The sequence below is a fragment of the Conger conger genome, chromosome 15, assembly GCF_963514075.1.
Source record: "Conger conger chromosome 15, fConCon1.1, whole genome shotgun sequence".
NCBI lineage: Eukaryota > Metazoa > Chordata > Actinopteri > Anguilliformes > Congridae > Conger > Conger conger.
Window position 1 is genome coordinate 2,159,338 of NC_083774.1, and position 22,500 is coordinate 2,181,837.

Genomic DNA, 22,500 nt, shown 5'->3' on the forward strand with positions numbered 1-22,500 from the left:
TCCTCCCGTGCGTGTGAGGCGGGGATCCTCGCAGGCCGGGGTTGAGTTTAACGCCATTAAAGATTCATGGTGCGCTGAAGGGCTGCGGACACAGGGCTCGGGTGACGCACATGGCCAGAGGGGTGCGTCAGCGCAGGTGGAAGAGCGGCGTTGATATGTTACTCTGAGCGCCTTTGGGTAAATATTCCCCCTGGTAGACTGGGCTTTCTGTCCAGGTTAGTTTCTGTGTGCAGTGTAAAGAAAGGGGCCAAGCCTCGTGTGGGCTGTTGTGTTGTATGGGGTTCCACGCAGCCTGCATTAAATGTTTGGGGTGGCCTGTGGCCTACTGGCGAAGGTACGTAACTGGGACCCGGAAGGTTGGCGTTTCAAACGCTGGAGTAGCCACGATAATATCCACTCGCTTAAATTGGGATGAAAAGCTCACATTACAGGGCGGCCTGTAGCGTAGTGGTGAAGGTACATGACTGGTTCTAATCCCGGTGTAGCCACAATAAGATCCGCCCAGCCATTGGGCCCTTAACCCTGCATTGCTCCAGGGGAGGATTGTCTCCTGCTTAGTCTAACCAAATGCCATTAATGTAATGTAATGTAATTACAGGCTCAGTAGCTACTAGTTAGTTAACAGCAAGGCAGCTGCTAAATTCGATTCCACCAAACACAGAACTTTGTGTGTAAGCTTGTCGTAATGTCTCACAAAATTACACCAATGTTGATTTATCCAATCAGTGAACTCCAATGATATGGAACGGACATAACCCGTAACTGTAGCAACCAATGTTGTGTCCTGGACACCGTAAAAATCTCAATTTCCTCATATGCTATGAATTAAGAACCTTGTGACATTTTCTACCAAACTTAGGTGTTCAGTAATATTTTCAGCCGAGTTGATGCAGTTTAAAGCAATATAGTAAAATTGTGCAGCCATTGAAATGTTATTAATTATGCCGTTACTCATGGTCAATTGTGGCTTGCGTTAATATTTAGTTTATACATAGGGTCACGTTCTAACATGTTTTACTGTATTTTGGTAGTGCATAAGTTGTAACTGAGTAGCCATTGCATTACAACTGGGCTTAGTTCTTACTTAGTGACCTTCTGCCTAGGAATCCTCTGTGTGTTTATTTGGTTTGTGTAAAACATAGTGCTTCGCTTCACGGCCAGAGAGCTCAACGTTAGTCTCCTCAGACCGCAGGTCCATCCTCTGATGAGGCGTTTGCCCAGCCGCCCTCCTGAAGAGGCCCGATGTGTGAAGTGTTGAAGAGGCTGGCGACCTTCTCCCATCGCTGTCCGTGATCTCTGACTCAGTGTTGCGGCCTCTTGGTCACTTCTCTGACCGTCGGCCATCTTGTCCAGGTGCTTGAACGATGGCCTTCATCTTCATTGTCTCATTTGTGCCATGTTTCTTCCCCATTTTATTGCAGTGGAGTGGACTTAGCAGTGCTCATAGGAAGGTTCAAAGCTTTTCCAATGTTTCATAAACAAATCGGGGTTAACTGCCTGGGTGATCAGGAATGATTTAAGGAGGGCCAAGGTCAGGTCCTTTCTCATGGCGCAGAAACGGGCCTCCTTCATATCGCTCTCCGGTGATGGTGAAATGGCTTGAGGAAGCGGCCAGTGGGCAATCTGTGAGGTCAGGGCCGATCTTTCACAGAGAAGGCATCTTATCAACACTAAAACTGCCACTGTTTGGGGAAACATTAACTTAGATTTTTTTATTATCCACCAAAAATATATTCCTGGCAGTTAGCTTAACATTTTACGTTTTTTTATTATTTTCCAGTTAGGCATAGAATATAATTAAACTCTACAACTCTACTTGTCCATAAAGTTTCCCAAGAATTTATTTTTCTTCAGTTCAGAGGTCAGAGGTCAGTGGGGTTCCTTTCTGACAGATTTGAAAAGAAAAAGTTAATTTGACGGATCTTCCCTCGAGAGGCAATATCAATGCCTGTTACGCATCCTGTTTACAACTCCCATTTCCCCCGTATGACTGCACCGGGATATTTGCCTTTCTGCTTTCCTGGGAAATGGGCCTCTGACGATGGCGGTCCTAAAAGCCCGGATGTCCCGCTGAGGTCTTGTTCAGTGTGTGCTCATGGAGAAAGCATTCGGGCAGGTCGCTCTGCCTCGTTACTACGGGGGGGCCTGGAGCCTGTACGCGGCGGTAAACATCTCTGCTGAGCTGTACACGACGGCTTTAACCCCGGAGGAGAGGTCACCGTAGCCGTGCCCGTTCGCCTCTTATTAACAAGCAGAGTAACGGTCTGGTCCCCTCCCGCCCCCCTCCCTGTCTAATGGCCATGTATTCTGTCTGGAGTAATTATCACACTTGTGTATAATTCATTTACTATGCGTAGTGCCTGAACTGTTTTATTTGTGCCTCTTGGGTCAGTTTGTTATCAGATTAATATACAAGGGCTCAGGTTTTTATTTTTCTGGTTATTTCTGGCACTTGGAACGGTACGTCCCTCTAGGGTTTCCAGTGAGCTTTGGCTATGGTTATGGACTTGCTTGTATGTCGCTCTGCATGAGAGCATCTGCCAAGTTCCTGTAACGTAACGTAACGTAACGAAACTTAACGTAATGTAATGGTTGCCTCTATAAATTCTCCATGAATGGTTTAGTTAATAATAATAATAATAATATTTGCTATGTAGCTGACATTTATCCAAAGCAAATGAGTTCATTAGACTCAGCAGAGAACAAACCTCCCTGGAGCAATGCAGGGTCAAAGGCCTTCCTCAAGGGCCCAACGGCTGTGCGGATCCTACTGTGGCTGCACCGGCTCCCAGTGATGTACCTTTTAGACACTACGCTACAGGCCGGCCCTGTCAGGAGTTGAGTGGCAGCCGTGATCTTTAGTTCTGTTCTGACTGTCATCACTTCCTTTAACTGCGAGCCCCACGGTTGGAACATTTGCATAGTGTAGATGTCATGAGGGTTTGCAGTAAAAGGGCCGCACCCTTTGTGAGCAGTGAGGGCTAGTTGGAGCTTGTGCTGCTGGTGCATGAATTACTGGAGGAGGAAGAGCGGCCTCACACTGTGACTGGGTTACGCTCACGTTTAGGTTCAGGTATATTTTTAGGTTCTTTAAATTAGTTATATTTTGTAGACTTGAGAGGGCGGGTGAAAAGGTGTTTTGTGTTTATGCCGGGGTTGGTGATGTTGGTGATGTTGGTGATACCTGCTCTTTGTTGTGTTTATGCTGGGGTTGGTGATGTTGGTGATACCTGCTCTTTGTTGTGTTTATGCTGGGGTTGGTGATGTTGGTGTTGGCGATACCTGCTCTTTGTTGTGTTTATGCTGGGGTTGGTGATGTTGGTGATACCTGCTCTTTGTTGTGTTTATGCTGGGGTTGGTGATGTTGGTGTTGGTGATACCTGCTCTTTGTTGTGTTTATGCTGGGGTTGGTGATGTTGGTGTTGGCGGTACCTGCTCTTCGTTGTGTTTATGCTGGGGTTGGTGATGTTGGTGATACCTGCTCTTTGTTGTGTTTATGCTGCGGTTGGTGATGTTGGTGATACCTGCTCTTCGTTGTGTTTATGCTGGTGATGTTGGTGTTGGTGATACCTGCTCTTCGTTGTGTTTATGCTGCGGCTGGTGATGTTGGCGATACCTGCTCTTCGTTGTGTTTATGCTGCGGTTGGTGATGTTAGTGTTGGTGATACCTGCTCTTCGTTGTGTTTATGCTGCGGTTGGTCATGTTAGTGTTGGTGATAGCTGCTCTTCACTGCTATACGAGAGGCAGCCATGTGCCCTGCTGTGTGTTTTAGAGGGGCAACGATGCAGTACAGGAATTTTTACTCTCTAAAAGCCTGATGACTGTGGAAACACAGAAGAAGCCTGCGTCTGTTTAAACACTGCCATTATGTGCCTAGTACATACCTTCTGTGCACGTGTGTGTGTGTGTGTGTGTGTGTGGTTAGCAGGCTGTTTGCTGAACAGGCCTACACTGGGAGCACATGTTCTCACATGTGCCCAAAGTCTTCGCAGGGACTCCTGCACACTAGCTGCAAAGGGAGAGCCATTAATACATTGTATGCAGCTAAACCCAAATGGGCCCGTCCAGAACATGGATGAATCTGGTGGAAGCGAAGGCCCGTTTGGACGAGACTGTAGCCTAGTGGCTCCATGACTGGCACCCGGGAGTTTGATGGATCCAGCCTTGGTGTGGCCACAATAAGATCCACACAGCTGCTGGGCCCTTGAGCACAGACCCTTAACCCGGCATTACTCCAGGGGGGAATTGTACCCTGTAGAGTCTAATCAACTGTACGTTGCTCTGGATAAGAGCGTCTGCCAAATGCCAATAATGTAATGTAATGTAATGTAATGTTCTGAGTGCCGTGCTGTGATGCTGTAGTAAACAGCGAGTCGAGTTCAGCTCCGTTGGGCAGCCAGTCCTGACAGTAAGCAGGCTCCGTATCACCCTACCCCGGGATCAACTGCAGGTAATTAAAGCTGGCAGCTGGCAGAGAATCAGTGAAATGGCTGTGGCAAGTGCGTAGCGTAATATTTGGATGGTTCTGAAAGTATTGTGATATTGTCCTGTGTGTTTTCTACTCTAGATTATGCCTCTGGTTTGCTCTATGGGAGCGTTTTGTACCTTGTTTATTCTGTCAGAGCCAGGCTCCGTTAACCTGATGTCTGGTCCTGCCAGGCTCAGGAAGTTCACAGCCGGGTTAATGTATGCTGGGTAATGCCACTGAGCCTCTCGAGTTTTCAGGAAACTGATGAGTCACCAAAGGATGCGTCCGTCAGCTAGCATGCCAACCGTGGGAAATACAGACGATTCTTCAGGGTCAGTTCAGTTAGCAGAACGAGGGGGCCATAAATGGCATAAATGGAAATTGGCAAAGGAGAAATGATTAAATATTTGGAAGATATTAAATATTTGGTGGTCACTGTGTGGAATAGCTTGCCAAGTCATGTAGTGGAGGCAAAAACACTGGGGGTTTTCAAGACCAGGCTTGATACAGTGTTAGATACAATTTAGCTTTTGGGCAAACTAAGCAGTAGGTACACTTTAGTGTTTGGTAAAGGTGAGCATTGCTGGGCTGAATGGCCTGTTCTCATCATAATGTAATGTTATATTATGTGATGTTATGTTGGAGTGGTACAGTTATGTTATGTTATGTTGGAGTGGTACAGTTGGAGCCTACAGCTATTGTAATACGTAAACCTCGAACTTGATGTAACTGTAGCTCGCTTACATCTACATCGCTACGGAGGACAGGAATGAATGTTTGATGAGGGAGAACTAATGAGACGCTGCGAGACGGACATGTAATCTTTCAGCCAGCGGGTGAGATGTCGACCGCAGTTCGCAGTGTGCTAGCTGACGTGTGCCGTCGCATTTCCGTCTGTGTGACCGCCACCGTGCGCAGTGACGCAGTCCGGGACTGATCCAGGCCTGCTCGGTGCCATACGGCTCCGTCGACGACAAAAACTGTAAATACTGTAGCTGTGTCTTCTCCATCAGGCCTAATTGTGAGATGAGAGCAGGTGAGGGACGTTACTGCAGAATGTTATTTTGCTGATGCTTATATCCAAAGCAACTTACCGTTGATTAGACTAAGCAAGGGACAGCCCCCTCCCTCAGAGCAATGCGGGGTTTAGGGCTTTGCTCAAGGCCTTTAACAACTGTGTCGATTTTTATCGAGGCTATACCGGGGTTGAACCACCAACCTTCTGGGTTCTCAGTCATGTACCTTAGCCACTAGGCTGCAGACAATACAATACAATACAATACAATAATGGGCATAAGCCCATTTAATTTTTGCCACCTATGCATTGAATTAAATGTAGCCTTCTTGTGGAAATATTTGTGTGATGAATTGGTTCATGAATCAGTGCACGGTTTTTATTCTGACCACAATGCTCCACTGCTATGTAAAAGCCCAGCTGCCTGCATCCAGATGAGCATTTGAGATGCTTTAGGTCTGATGTGGGATGCTTTAGGTCTGATGTGAGATGCTTTTGGTCGGATGTGAGATGCTTTAGGTCTGATGTGAGATGCTTTAGGTCTGATGTGAGATGCTTTAGGTGTGATGTGAGCTGCTTTAGGTCTGATGTGAGTGGGTGCTTTTGGAAAGGAAAGCTGGCTTGTGGTGAGTTCAGTCATCAGCATTGTTGTAATTGTCAGCTGAAGATAGCATGGATCTGTGCTTGTTCACATACCAAACATAGCTGGAGGGCATTGTGCTCTTGTTCCAGTTTCCTTATAAACCCCTCTGCCATGCTGGTGGGGGCACCATGGGGGTGGGGGGGGGTAGGGGTGTTAACATTGCTCATGCAGGTCCTATTTATTCCTGGCTCTTGTTGTAAGACATTTCTGAACTCTCAGAGTATTTTCCAGACTGGTGGCCAGCGGGGACAATGCTGATCTCTGGCGATTGGCCAGGAGCTGTGGGTTAAATTTAGAGCTGTGCTCGGACAGATCCACGATGGTCCGGACCAGCGCCAGAGCTTAATGTGGGCCATATGTTTTTACGAGGAGGTTACTGGGAACCCAGAGTGGTTCAATAAAGGGTGGGAAAAAAATAAATAAAAACAAAAAAGGGTAATTTGTGTGAGAATTTTAGGTTGTGTGTTGTCATGTGCTACCATGGATTGGGGGCTGGCCCAAAGTGTATTCCTGCCTCTTGCCCCAATGCATGCTGGGATAGGCTGAGACCCCCTACATAATGGATGGATGGATGGATGTTGTCATTTTGTTTTGGGATTTTTCTGGTTTTGTTTTGCTGTTGCTGCCATTTCACGTTAGTCCATAGGCTCCTGTCTCTGTGTGACCCTCCTGCTACTAGAAGACTGAGCATTTGCATTCATATTTACTTCTTTAGCACACACACTCTTACCTGCAGGCTGTTAAACACACACACACACACACACACACTCACACTCTCTCACACACACACACACACACACACACACACACACACACGCTCACACTCACACACACTCACACACTCTCTCACACACACACACACACACACGCTCACACTCACACTCACACACACACACACTCACTCACACACACACTCACACACACTCTCTCTCTCTCTCTCTCTCTCTGTAGAGTCGGTCTATGACCTTCTTCCCAAAGAGCTGCAGCTGCCGTCGTCGAGTGAGAGCACCCAAGCGGCCATGAGTCAGAAGAGTGGAGGGGAGGCGGGCCCCCCGCCCCTGGCAGCCGTAGCCTCAGGTAAGAGCCCCCCGCCTGTCCCCACCGGCCCCTCCCCTGTCCCCACCGGCCCCTCCCCTGTCCCGCCCGCCCCTCCCCTGTCCCCACCGGCCCCTCCCCTGTCCCCCCCTACCTGCGTCGGGTTTTCGGTGAGCAGTGCTGCCAATGGTTCCATCCCGTTTCCCGGAGGCGGCCCTTCTTCAGACGACCTGCATGACCGGCCAGCACAGGGCTGGGATGAGCGCTCTCCTGTGCCCGAGTTCAACAGAAGCTGCTAGAACAGCCAAAATCACAAACGCATATTAAGCAAATAGCATTTCCCCAGGGCATTCTTGCCATACAGGCACAGTACTGTACATCTGACTGTGCTATGCAGTCCAGAGAAAACAATCACTTGGCTCTCACTTCGGACAAGCAGTTTTTTGCCGGATATGTTTTTTTTTTCCTTTTTTGTAATTTTTTGCTTTCCTTGCTAATTTTATTCATCCAGTAAATTCGACAGAATTATTATCATTACTGATCACGTCAACACAGAATTGTCATTACTGACCATGTCAACACACAGTTATAGTCTGTCTGTTTGGGGTTCTCTGTTAATCATTCTTAAAAAAAGCATTTCCGGAACATGCCATCATGTACAATGTAGTAGAACCTCAGAGTTATGACTGCATTTTAATGTATGTTGTTCGAAACTCTGAAATGGTCTCAAATTGGAATGTGGTATGTAATGCAAAACAAAACAATCAATGATTACCAATGATTTTAAATAATTTCTTACATACTTGTGCCTAAAAATATAGACTACTCCTTTTCTAGCAATAAACCTGAACTTAAATGGATCACTAACCAAAGCAAGGTTTACGGGAATCTTCCGTTCTGTAAACAAAAGCGGCAACATTCCTGGGCAAGGCGTGCGAACTGATAGCATGGCAGGCGAGCAAGAACTGTCCCAATTCCACAAATGTTATCTTGCTGACCGTCACTAATGCTAAAACCAACTAATGGGAGGTTCTAAAATGGATAACGGTGGTCAAACTTAGACGTACACCTAACTTGATTTTAACATCATGCAGTCATTCCAAACAGTGCGTAAATGCATTCATTTTCCCAAAATGAATTCATTTGAAGCACACCATCCAGGCAGCTATCCATAGCGAAATATAACGCAAGGTTGAACTTTGCGAGGTAAAATTGCAGCTGAAATGGTACGGAGTAAAAAGTAAAAAAAACTCAAGAGTCCTGTGTGTTATTACAATGTAGCTTTGAGTTGTTGCTTCATGTCTGTGAAATAGTCTGCAGCTGCCACCGCATGTAAGCTGCCTGGCTCAGAAACATGTATGTACGCAACACCCCTGCCACAGGTTCTGCATCAGAGGGAGCTGTGTGGTTATGTGGTCACATGCCCGTCAGCACTCAGAAAAAGCTGAGAGCAGACTGCAGTTCCCTGCTCATAACGTTTTAAGAGTTAGAGTGAACTGGGCTACATGCAGACCAGTTGATATCTTCAAGAAAACTGAGTTTTATTTTGTGGGAAAAGTTGACTCCTTCTGTGGCACCCATACACTGCACATAGTCTTGCCTTGCCTAATCTATCCGTAAAGATTTGTGTGAACAGACTTGACGGGGCGGCCTGTAGCGTAGTGGTTAAGGTAAATGACTGGGACACACAAGGTCGTTGGTTCGATCCCCGGTGTAGCCACAATAAGATCCGCACAGCCGCTGGGCCCTTGAGCGAGGCCCTTAACCCCGCATTGCTCCAGGGGAGGATTGTCTCCTGCTTAGTCTAATCAACTGTACTGCTCTGGATAAGAGCGTCCGCCAAATGCCAATAATGTAAATAATTCTCCCCTATATGGGCCCAACGTGAGAACAGGGAAAACCACTCCCCAATCCGGATTATTGAGCTGCAGTGTTGTGGGTTCCATCAGGGAAAACCACTCCCCAATCCGGATTATTGAGCTGCAGTGTTGTGGGTTCCATCAGGGAAAACCACTCCCCAATCCGGATTATTGAGCTGCAGTGTTGTGGGTTCCATCAGGGAAAAGGGGTTGGATTTTGATCGCATCACTAGTTACTTTATCATTCTGACAAGTGTGACTAATTTCGGTTTAATACTTTTTGTCTCTACTTTTTTGGGAAAAAAAATAAAAATAATAATAATAATTTTTTAATGTGCAATTGCATTTCATACCATTTCTGGTTGACCTTAAAGTCTGAGACTCCCGACGTTTGTATGTCTGAGGTTCTACTGTACATACGGTAGTATGTTTAAAAAATGCATTTGTCACTTTGAAAGATAAACGCAGGTGTTCCCATCTTGTCCGAGGGGCATTGTATGAAAAAATATTTTCATTTTCACATTCATTTCAGAATGTCTGCATCTATGCCATGATATTCAGCAGCACAGTTGTCACATTGACCCGTGTCTGTCTCTGGTTGAACTGTGCCTTGCAGGTGGAGTCTTAAGGAAGCACTAATTTCGTTCACACCCTGTGATGTTTTTCTGTGTAAGAACACATCCGTGTCTCTGGGACACGAGGCCTAAGACTGGCCTGTTAAATTGATGCCAAAGTGCTTACAGATGTGGCTCGAACCAATGACAATGAAACTAGATCTACAAGCTCTACTGGGAAATAAGTCTCATTGGAGTCATTTCCCATGAATTTCACAATTGCAGTTGGCACAAACTTAAACAAAATTTGCCACGTCTGTGTATAAATATCTACTTTTTTTATTTTTTACAGTCTCACAGAACTGAGAGAAAAGCTGGATACAAAACCATTTCGGTACTGCTCACAAAAACAATTTTCAAACGGTTGAGTCACCTTTATTGGAGCTAATTTTTTATTAACATGTTAACTTTCATCTGTTGCAGCGTATTTGCGTTCTCAACCTCTTAACTTGAAGTTAATTTGAGATGATCTCTATTAATACTCGGACACTGAAATTGCACAGTAAGATTATACACGCAGTGCAAGTAAGTATTTGGACAGTGCTGCAATTTCTTGTTGTTTTGGCTCGACTGCAGCCCATTGGATTACGTATTGCGTGAATCATGCAGGAACTACAACGTTTTTTTAATACGTGGTCCCCCATTTTAGGGTTCCAAAAATCATTGTATCAACAAACATATGTGACAATAATAATAATAATAATAATAATAATAATAATAAAGGCATCTTATTTAGTTGCGTTTAAAGCCTGGAGTCGTGGACTCGTAGACAGGCACAGGTGCTGGGGGACGCTCTGCAGGGCCTGGAGTCCAGCGTTTTGTCTGCCTTCTTACGGGAGCACCAGCGTCGGGGCTGGGGAGAGCCCGGTTGGCTCTCGGCTGAGCGCAGACAATGACTCCCTTTTGTGTTCCCTGCTGTAGGTGTTAGACAGGTTTGGGGAGCGAGGCGTGGGGGAGGGGCAGGTCTTTCTCCAGACCTCCACGCTTGCCTCTGCATTTCACCCCACGAACGTGAGGCCCTGCCCTCACCCACCCTCCCTCCCTCACTGACACTCACACTCGCCCCCCTCAGTCTTGTGCTAGCCCTCTGTTAGCACGTAGCACCCTGTACAGCCCTATCTGCACTGCTGTGGCTGCTGTTAGCGGCTAGCTGATAGCGGCTAGCTCGCTGCACTATCTTGCCTGCACTGCTGTGGCCGCTGTTTGCGGCTAGCTGTTAGCCGCTAGCTCCCTGTACTGCACTGCTGTGGCTGCTGTTAGTGGCTAGCTATTAGCGGCTAGCTCCCAGCTAATGCCCTTTCTGCCTGCACTGCTGCTGCTCAAGACTGAACTTAACACATCACCCGGGGTGTGTGTGTGTGTCTGCGTCCGTAAGCTCTCTTCTGTATAATCCCCCTCTCTGTACCCACAATTCCTCTCTGCTCATCACTCAAGGCTGTTATTTTGCCCTTGCCTGTTGCCACAACCCCATCGCCCATGTCCAGTAGAGTGTAGACGAGTGTGTTTTCTCACATCTGCCCACCAAACCTTTCCCCTGCTTTGACTTTGCTCTCACCGCTCTAGCTGTTGGCTCCTTCTTCATCTTTACCCTCTTAAAAACACTTACACTCTTATACAGGTTTATGTGTATAGAGTAGATTCTATATGAGTAGCTTCTGTATGTGTTTATTTTTTATTTTTTTTGGATTCATTGAAACGTTATTCTTCTTTGTCCGTGGCCATGGCCCTTTTTCATTGAGTTGGAGGACGTGTTAATCACGCAGTCCGATGGAAGCGTTTGTGTGTGCGTGCGTGTGCGCGTCCGCGTATGAGTGCGTGCGTGAGTGCGCGTGTGTGTGGTGTGTGTGTGTGTGTGTGTGTGTGTGCGCGTGTGCGTGTGCGTGTGCGCGTGGTGTGTGCGTGTGTCTGAGCGCTGTCTGCTCACCAGGCCCCCGTTTGGTGAAGGAGAACCGCTCCGTTGTCATGGAATTGGCTCCTGTTGCCCCTGGTGACGGTGGGCCTGCCTTGGCACCCTGTGGGGCCTGTACAAGTCAGGGCTACGCAGTCCCCCCCGCCCCCTCTGCGGCCCCCCGCCCCTCCCCTCCGCGGCCCTCCCTCCATCAGGCCCTGCTGTCAGACCTTTTCTTTTCCAGCGAGGGTTTCCTGCAGCAGTGGGCAGTGAACAGGCCTTTCTCCGTTTGTTTACGTTCTCAAGGAACTCTCTTTCATCATTATATAAGCCGGACAATGCATCGACCCTGACGCGAGAGGTTCAAAAACGACAACACGACAACAATTATTCATAATGCCTTGCCTTGACGGAAAGCCGCTGTGCCTATTTTGGTTGTGCTTGCCCGTTTTAACGGGATTGCTCTCGGGTTATGACTTAGGACTCAACCAAACATGCAGGAAGGGAAAGTGAATTGTTTTTTGTTGCTAGGATGCCCGCTGCTTTGCTATTAATGCCGTTTGCTTACATTTCTAGCTCTGACCCTCAGAAATGTGCCTCTTGATAGGCCCAGTCTGACAGTGTCTGTAATGTCTTGTCAGTAATGGAGAAATATCGTCCAATGGACACTTAACCCATCGAATCTCTCCCAGACTGCTTAACTTCCTGTAATAATAAATGTCTTTTTGTATTTTAAAAAAATTACATTTATTTAGAAATAGTTTTTTAAAATGCGGAAATGATTGAATGATGCATGAAGGGGTGATATGTAACACAGTCAGAAGCTGCAGTTCGGCCTGTCTGGAGGAGGGGGGGGGATGGATTCACTAAACCGCTTGGTCTGAGAAATGACATCATTGCAAAAAAAAAAAAAAAAAAAACAGCCCAACTAACGTTCTTAAACAAGAGAGGATGACCATATCCGTTCATCTTCATGTTAGGTGACAAACTGGCTAAAAACCAGACCGGGCTCTACTCTGCTCACAGGCCATTAACTCACAAACCCGTCTCATTACATTGCTGTTACCTTGTTCTTCTTCAGCAATGAAGTGGATTCTGTTCTCATCTGTTTAAGTGATCAATAGCATTCATCCGTCTAGAAGACGGGTAATGTGACCACTACACGTAGAAGCATCCCATGTTGCAGCACTTGAAGCATTGAGCTAATTTAGCGGACATTTTCCATAAACGGTGTGTAAAATCCCCAGCGGTTGTGTTCTTTCTCAGTCACAGGAACTGTACAGCGGACAGGGCTGAGGCCGCCCCACAGTTTGTCTGTATATCCACATGATCTGCTGGTGGGCCTTGTTCACGCTCAGGGCTTTCTGTCTGGGGCCTGGAAAGGCTGGTCGGTGTAGCCATGAAAAGATCCATGCAGCTGTTGGGCCCATGAGCAAGGCCCTTAACCCCACCCTGTTGTCCCCCGCTTAGTCTAATCAAATGTAAGCCACTTGGGATAAACGCATCAGCTAAATAACAAATCTTTTATTTATTTATTTATTTTTGCTTGTTCCTGTTGCCTGGTCTAGTCACTTAGGCCTCGCTCCTGAAGGCCTTGGATCGCTGAGTGGCAGTTGGCTTGTTCAGGCCACCTTCACACAGGCCTCATGTGACCTCGTTACCTTGTTGCTTCCACCTGCTTGGGCACGTGCGACGGTCCCGCTGGGTGCAGCGATCGCTCGCAAAGAAAGCAGAATACCAGCAGCCCAGAGTGAAATGCCACTGTGAGCCCGTTATGCTTTCTGTTTGCTCGGATCTTCTGGGAAGAGGCTGTTTGTGGCTTTGGTGTTTTGGCCGGTCCTGAACTGCGTTTTCTCCCTTGCCACGCCTTTCAAGCACTAATGTGTTCTGGGCAACTCTTGTGCCTGCTCGAACGCCGGCCGTAAACGTCTGAATGCTGGTTTGTTCGGCCCTGGGAGTGGCCTGAAGGTCCCTTTGTCTCAGACACTGGGCTTATGTTTGGTCTGCGCTAGTGACTCTTCACCGAAACCACCAAACCTCTGTCCAGCTGGAGACCGCTGACGTCATTAATCCAGCCTCCACGTCCTACAAGGTCAGGAGTGCTTGAGCTTCTTATCACTTTGTGTTTTAAGTTGTGCCGAAAGCTTCACCACCAGCAGGAACATCCATACCTGACTATGGACAATCTGTGATTCATTTAAATTCATTTTGAATGAAATGTCATAGTCCTGTAATAAATTGTAAACATTTAACAAGCTGTCCGTTTGTTTATATATATACATCCTGGGTTTGGCGTAATTAGGCAGATGGTTGCGTCAGGCTTAAATTGGCAGCTGATGATCAATCGGGTGCATTCCCTTAATAAATCCAGGTGTTCTATGATTGACGGATGATGATACGAGTCTCTGAGCGCTTGAGGGGCGCTGGAAGGATCAGAAATGGTGTCAGTGTGTGAATGTGGGCTGTCACAGTGGGCTTCCTGTTCCAGTTACTCCAGCCCCAGATAAAGTGTGATTTTGACACTACTTGGCAGACTGTTTTTACTGTTCAGTGCTCAAACGGTCTGCAATGCCTCACAACCTGAACGTATGTTCTTCTCTCTGTCCATCGTCTTGACACTCTTCCTCCTATTCTCCCTCCCTCCGCTTGCTCTGAGCACAGCAGTGACAGTAGTAGGGTCATTCGTATAGAATCACTAGCCTCAGACGTTGAATTGGATTAGAATAAGCATGTTTTGCAGAACCAAACGTGTTCAGCCAGGCTTTTCCCCCCACTGTCAGAGCTGAAGCAGGCTAGCTGGCACAGGTGTCCTCTCCCAGAATTCCCCAGTGCATTTCTCTAAGCCAACAGCAGTAGCCGGCTGTCAGTCACTGGTTGTGTTCAGTGCAGGTTTATTATGGTGTGTAAAGCCCAATGCATTATGGATGCAAGCTTTGGTCACAGCGATCATCAGTTCCATAAGTGCAGCCGCTGTTGCAGACCAGTCCATTGGCCTGATGTGGAGTCAGCTGGATGACCAGTTATCATACTTTACACACATGAATGAGCGCACACACACTCACAGACACACACACACACAGACACACACACACACACACACACACACACACAGACACACACACACACACACACACACACACACACACACAGACACACACACACACACTCACACACACACACACACACACACACACACTCACACACACACACACACACACACACACACACACTCACACTCACACTCACACACACACTCACACACTCACACACACACACACACACACACACACTCACACACACACACACTCACACACACACACACACACTCACACACACACACACACACACACACACTCACACACACACACACTCACACACACACTCTCACACACACACACACACACTCACACACACACACACTCACACACACACACACTCACACACTCACACACACACTCTCACACACACACACACACACTCACACACACACACACTCACACACACACACTCACACACACACTCTCACACACACACACACACACACACACTCACACACACACACACTCACACACACACTCTCACACACACACACACACACTCACACACACACACACTCACACACACACACACTCACACACACACTCTCACACACACACACACACACACACACACCACACTCTCACACACACACACACACTCACACACTCTCACACTCACACACACACACACACACACACACTCACACACTCTCACACACACACACACACACACACACACACACTCACACACACACACACACACACTCACACACACACACACACACTCACACACTCACACACTCACACTCACACTCACACACTCACACACACACACACACACTCACACACTCACACACTCACACACTCACACACTCACACACACACACACACACACTCACACTCACACAGACACACGCAGATACAGGGACACACGCGCACACACACTGCTTGGCTGTTCATTGTAAGTTGATGACACGCACACACATTTTAATGTCTGTACCTATTTTGCTTCATGCGATATGGAGTGGGATATGAAGTGTAACAGCGGGCGAGCCTGGGATGTTTGGCTGGGTTGAACAGAGCTTGGTTGGACGTGGTTTCCTGTGTGAAAAGAGTTGGCCTCTCCTTTCACCACTCCTCAGTCTGTCTGAGCGCGTGAGAGCCAGTGGCTACGGACGGAATCCTCCAGAACGTAAGAAAATGAACAGGCAGATGGGATCCTCACACGAGAGCTTTAAAATGAGTTCTCTTTGCATGGAAAGCATACGCTTTACCCTTTAAATAGCGGGTTTGGATTTGATTGGCCTTTTAAGTTTACTTGCTTCTTCTTTTGTTTTTTTGTGTTTAGGTTTCCGGTTTGTGAGCGTGGGAAATTAATATGTGGTACCGGCTTGGCGTTGTGGGGCCAGTTCTGGAGGTACCGGCTGGGCGTTGTGGGGCCGGTTCTGGAGGTACCGGCTGGGTGTTGTGGGGCCGGTTCTGGAGGTACCGGCTGGGCGTTGTGGGGCCGTGTGGCTCGGGTCTGTGCTGAGAGTAGGATGGCACACAGGCGCTGCCAGGGCAAATGAATGGCACTCTTGTTGGTGCCCCGTCACCCAGCACAGCAGGACACAGCTGTGTGTTTGAGTGACACCCGTCAGTTTGCCTCTCGTGCCGAAGCGGCGTCCTCAGAGGGGAAAGTTCACTTCCCAAATCCCCACGTAAAGGCACTTCTACAGCCTCACTGGGGTCACTGTGCCTTTAAGAAACCGTCTATTTTTGCGCCCCTATGTGTGTGTTTGTGAGGTGTGACAAACCCACTGCTCTTTGTGTCCGCTGGGGCCCGTCACCACCCTGTAATCTCTGTTCTCTAGACTGGTTTTGTACTCCACGCCTGTGCTGTTGTACCTACTCATAACAAATGCTGCTTCCTGTCTTAACCGTCTCTAACTTTGTTCACTCACATTCTAATGATAGAACAGTGTGTGCCTGGTTTTGTGGGCTCCTTAAAGGTACAGTACAGCGATCTGCCCCTCTGTGTCCACGGTATGGCGTCATGGAGCTCGATGCAAAGCAAAGTGCTGCCCAGTGTGAGCGCGTTCCCGTACATCAGAGCTGAGTCCTTTCAGCTCCCTCCTGTCAGCTTTTCCTCTGACACCTTCCCCGTGCGTTCTTTCCGCATCTTAAACACCTCACCGTCTTTAAAAGCCTTATTTTTGTCCAAGCAGATTTCACTCTTGCTCTAGCCCTGACTACTGAGCTGTTTTATACTGTCATTAAAAGGGTGTCATTGTGACCTTTTAATCTGTGGAGTCTGCCCACAGTGAGACCCGCAGGAAAGCATGTCCTGCCATGCCATTGCTAACATGCATCGGGGTTGTGCGCTGATGTCACACAAAGGCCCAGAGCCTCCGTGATACGCCGCGTGGCTCTCCAGATTATTCTGGAAAGTCCCTTATTGGAGGTGGTGGGGGGTGGGGGGTCGTTGGTTATGTCACTAAAAACTTGTGCCGTGCTCTAATTCATAGAGCAATTAAAATGGAAAAAGAGAACATTTCGTAGGAGCACGTTGAGAAATGTGTTTAAGAATAACAATGGATCTGGAGAAGCCAGTGTGTGTTCGCAGGCGATGGTGGAAGAAAGAGCTTATCGTGCAGGTTATCATGACCCAGATGAGCGGGCAATGCATGCGTCTCACTGATAAGCTGTTGATGGTAAGCCCACTTTAGCCATACAGTGAGTTTATGCGGTTCACAGACGCTGTTTGTTTTACTAGTTCATAAAATATAGCCGATATGCTCTCTGCTCTCGTATGCAGTCTAATCAGACATCAATGCTAAGGCTTTAAATATATATATATATATATATATATATATATATATATATATATATATATTTTTTTTTTTTTTTTTTTTTTTAATGAAAACCAGTCTGCATTATTCCATTGTACTGTGATGTTCAACATTTGTTGATTTTATCTTTTTAAGTTTTGTTAATTTGCTTTATTTTAAAGGTCTGTGTACAGAATGCCTTTTTTTAATGGCACAAAGATTACTTAAATTCTCGCCATGTTTTTTGCTCCAGGAATGGAAATGCAACAACAAAAGAGTCCTAATTTCCCCTCTGTCGGGTTGGCAGGCTGCTTTTGTGCAGTAGTGATGTGCAAGTTAATCCGCACTGTGTCTAGTCATGCCTTGTTTAATAGTTAATGCACCCTGTGCTGTGTATGAGAGAGAGCGTTTCTAATCAGACAAAAAGCCATTACAATGTCAGACACACTCATTCCGGCAGCACAACGCTGGCACCACGTCACGTCGGGTGAAGCTGTACGAGAGATGTTTTGCGGTTTGTCCTTCAGTATGGTGGAAATTTGGCTTGGTGACATCACGCACAGACAGGCCTGCTTATCAGTGCTTCCATTGCTCCATCATAACTGCGTCTGTTTCCACCGTAATCTGCTCATCGGGACCAGAAAACAATTAACCATATTCAATGGGGAAACTTCCAGTATTTTGGAAAGATTGAAGTGACTTCCCGTAATGGAGTACAAGCATACTGTGTGTAATGTAACCCAGTGTCCAAGAAATATACCCTGGGATCCACACAGGGTCCCTCTTTAGGGGACAGTACTTCGAGAGGTAAAACGCTCGTTAGCGCTTCGGCTAACGTTGCTCACAGGCTGTTACTTGCCTTGCCGCTGCTTGCAGGAGGTGGCTTGTCCCGGTTAGCGTGTCTGTGTGAGGGCCAGGACGGGCTGTCGAGGGGTCCCCGTCTCTGCCCGGGCATCGCAGCACCTGAGAGAGGCCAGGGGAAGGTGTGAGCGCTTTGTTACGTCGTTAATTTGCGGAGGCCCTCGATGCACACAGTCCGTTCCCAGCGCGCATGCAGAATGCATCGGAACGAGGCGGTAATGAAGCGCCCTCGGCCCTGTGAGTGAGTGTGCGCTTCATTCTCCGTCGCTCTTAACCACGGCTGTGAGCCCCGCGCTCTCCAGTCCTCCCCATCCGCCATTAGACACCGTTAACGTGCAGACCGCATGAGAGCGCCTGGTGTCCGAGCCGTCGTTCAGCTCCCACAGGCGTGCGGTCCTCCCTCTGCTGCCCCCACAGGTCTCCCAGAGCGCTGTCGGCCAGGGGTCTCCAACCCTGGCCCCGGAGAGCCACTGGGCCTGCTGGCTTTTTTAGTTTTTACCTTAAAGGCACCTGAGCACCCTGTTCAGACCCAGGTAGTCAGGTGAGGTGAGTTAACTGTGTAATCAACTCTAATTGATTAATAAAGTGCGGAGTAACGGTGAAAACCAGCAGACCCAGTAGCTCTCCAGGACCAGGGTTGGAGAACACCGCTCTGGACAAAACGTGGCCCACTCGGCTGGGAGCAAGATGGTCAGCTTTTGAGTTTGAGTTCCATTTTCACGAAGGTAGTTTTGCTTTGTTAGTCTTTTAATTAAACTAAAAAAAAAAAAAAAAACATTATTTGATGAATGACCAGCCTTCGTTTTTATTCCAGGCCGTTCCCTCTGAAGCAGAGAGGGTGTGCATGTAACTCTGTCTGCAGTTCTCTGCTTCACAGGCCAGAGGCCTGTTTACCTTGTTGCCGTGGCTACGCTCAGTCCCACCCAGATTACCAGCTCCGCTCCAATTGGCTGCATCATCTGACACGATCATTTTTCATTAGCGCTGAACAGTCATCTAGGGTAGACTGTTTTGTTGTACATTTTCATATTAATAAATGTAAATGTTTGTTCTGCCTCAGTTAATTATTGTATCAGTATTTTTCATTCATATATATTTTTAATTAAATACAAATATATATGATTTTTTCATTCGTGTATATTTTTAATTCAAAGAAAATGCAAAGAAAAATGATGCTCTGATCTGAAACATTTGGCACGTCGTTTTTCAACTGAGGCCAACTTATTTCAGTTGCAAAATCTCTTTTTTTTTGTTTTTGTTAATCTACACCCACATATGAAATTAGGAAAACACACACACACACACACCACACACGATGCTACATAAAACAAAACCAACAATATTGATTAAAAATTGGGAGTAAAAAAAACAAACAAAAAAAACAACAACAACAACAACAACAACCCAAAATCAATCATGGGCAAATTTCGCTGCTTGACTGGGACTGCGAGCCGGCAGTGGTGGGGGAGCCCTGACTCACTGTGCGATTGTACACACTGCAGATGCCAGCTCCACTCCGTCTGCTATGCCCACGGGAGGTCCTCGCTCTGCTTTCCCTGACTCTTCCAGCCCCACCACGCCGCCCTCCGCCCCGGCGACCGAGCAGGGCTCCGCCCGGGAGGGGCCCGGCGGCCGCGCGGGGCCCGAGGCGCCGGGCCAGGAGGGCCCGCTGGCGGCGGGCGAGGCCGCCGGCGCCGGGGGAGTCAGGGCCGGAGGCTCCGGGGCCACGGCCCCCCCCCAGCAGCACCAGACCACGCCCTCCAAGCGCCGGACGGTCCTCAACATCTCGCCGCCCCCCGAGGACCTGCTGGACGACAGCCGCATGTCGTGCCAGGACGAGCCGCCGCCCGACTCTGAGCAGAGCAGCATCTGGATGGACGACTCGGCCTCCAACTTCAGCCTCATGAGCTCCAGCTCCTACAACGACAACACCGAGGTGCCGCGCAAGTCCCGCAAGCGCACGCCGCGCCAGCGCCCCGGGCCCAAGCCCGCCTCCGCCGAGGAGGCCAGCATGGACGTGTTCGACGCCGACAGCGCCAAGGGCCCCCACTTCGTCCTCTCCCAGCTGGGCCCCGACAGCAAGGCCGGGACCAAGGGCGGGTGAGTCCTGCGCTCCGCTCCTGTGCTCCCAAAGGGCCACGTTCGGCCGCCACGAAATGTTGCGAAATGTTTATGTGAACGGAAACGGTGCCGCGCTGAACGTCCTGCGGCAGACCGTAGCCGGACTGGAGCGGTTTGGGCCTCTGGCGTCTGAGAAAGGCGTTCTCCAGCCTTTAAAGCGCTGGCCTACGTTGTTACTGATTCGGGCTACACCCCCCTGACACACCCACCAAACGGGGGTGAGCACACCTCAAAGCCTGCTGCAAAACGCTGCACACCGTTGGGAGGGAACCTATCGTTGAACACAGAAACCGCAGCCTATACGTTTTCAGATTGAACATGCCCCTGCAGCTTGTACCCGTTTCTTTTATAGTGCAGGGATTGGAAAAAAAATATGATTCTCAATCTCGATCTTTTCCATTGTTGTAATTCACTGGGAAGAGAGTAATGTTGAATGAAGGTACATGACTGGGACATGCAGGGTTGAATGAAGGTACATGACTGGGACATGCAGGGTTGGTGGTTCAGACCCCAGTGTAGTCACGATAAGAGCATTGTGAATAAATTGAATTGAGAGCTGTAAAATCATCAATTTGGAAATTAAATCGATTAAATTGTGTAAATGCACATCTATGTATTCAGCCGAGATATTAAGCAATTTATACGTCATGCATAGGTCCACACATACATCATTTATTCATTGGTTTGTGATTTGTGTTCTTTAGCAGCTAATTTTTTTGTTTGTTGTTGTAAATTTGCTGTTCCATGTTTAGATGCTACGGAAATCTGTTATTATTTGGTTTCACTTTGATTTCCCAAAGATGAATTACGCCAACATGATTTCCAGGTTACTATGGTGACCGGGGGAACAGGGTGTCGGTGCAGAACACTGGTTTATCCTGATTCTGCATCGTTAAATGAATGCAGGCTTAGCAGATGGTCAAGCCATTTGGCTGTGTCCAGTTGGGCTGTAGCAACAGTGAAGAGTCTTTGCTGCCAAATGAAGACGAGGTACACAGTCCTGGAGCTAAATCCGTCACAGCGTTTCCATAAGGCCAGATAGGGGTGGACAGACACTTTTACCTTCTTTAAATTTAGTTCACCGGGCTCACTGCCCAAAACGCAGTTTAGATGTGTGAAATTGTTAATCACATGCAAGCAATACATCACATTAATGTAGTTACCTAAGTTCAAAAAAGTATTTTGGTACATTTGTTTTGTTGTAATGCAGAAGGTTGAAAACACGTAGAAGTGTACTTCACATAATGTTTCTGCAGCTGCAGTATTACATGCACATAACATGCTCATTAGCATGATGTAAAACACGTCAAAATGAATGTTTCAGTGTGATACATCTCCAAATCCACCGTTATAAATCGATTTATACACAGCACCTGTGGGGAAGTGACAGATGAGAATACGATACTTCCTGTAGTTATTCATTGTTTGACGGTAGAGAAAACATTGCAGTTTTAAGAGTGTAGGCCATATATTTTCTGTCTCCAACCCTTTCAGACATTACGTTAGAAAAGCTTCCTTTGTTTTTCTCTGTGCAGTGTTATGTAAGTCCTGTTCTGCAGTTTTTGATGACACACCTGGACTACATAAACAAACAGATCCCTTTTTCCGACTGCCCACGCACATAGCACAAAACATCCACAGAATGCTTCTGTGTAATCCTGTCTGTAATGCACTGTAAGTGCTGTTCAGGATTGGTACAGCAGCCTGTAGCATAGCGGCTAAGGTACATGGGGGACCCGGAAGGTTGGTGGTTCAAGCCCTGGTGTAGCTACGAAAAAGAGCAAGGCCCTTAACCCAGCATTGCTCCGGGGGGGATTGTCCCATTATTAGTCTAATTGTCAACTGTAAGTCACTTTTGATAAAAAAGCATCTGAGAATGAGTGTGAATATTATTGTGTTTGTGTTTTGAGCAGCACGGAAAGCGATGAGTGTGATTGTGATTGTGCTTGTGTTTTGAGCAGCACGGAAAGCGATGAGTGTGATTGTGATTGTGATTGTGCTTGTGTTTTTAGCAGCACGGAAAGCGATGAGAGTGTGATTGTGAGTGTGATTGTGCTTGTGTTTTGAGCAGCACGGAAAGCGATGAGAGTGTGATTGTGCTTGTGTTTTGAGCAGCACGGAAAGCGATGAGAGTGTGATTGTGATTG

At 47.6% G+C, this 22,500-nt stretch overlaps 1 protein-coding gene across 1 annotated transcript in view; it reads left to right on the top strand.

Moving 5' to 3' along the window:
• nfat5b (nuclear factor of activated T cells 5b) overlaps positions 1-22,500 on the top strand; it is a 57,710-nt gene that overhangs the window by 20,799 nt on the left and 14,411 nt on the right. Inside the window, exons 2-3 of the mRNA XM_061221601.1 lie at positions 7,079-7,204; positions 19,735-20,332. Of these exons, the coding sequence (XP_061077585.1) occupies positions 7,079-7,204; positions 19,735-20,332 (724 nt within the window). The remainder of the gene's footprint in view (positions 1-7,078; positions 7,205-19,734; positions 20,333-22,500) is intronic.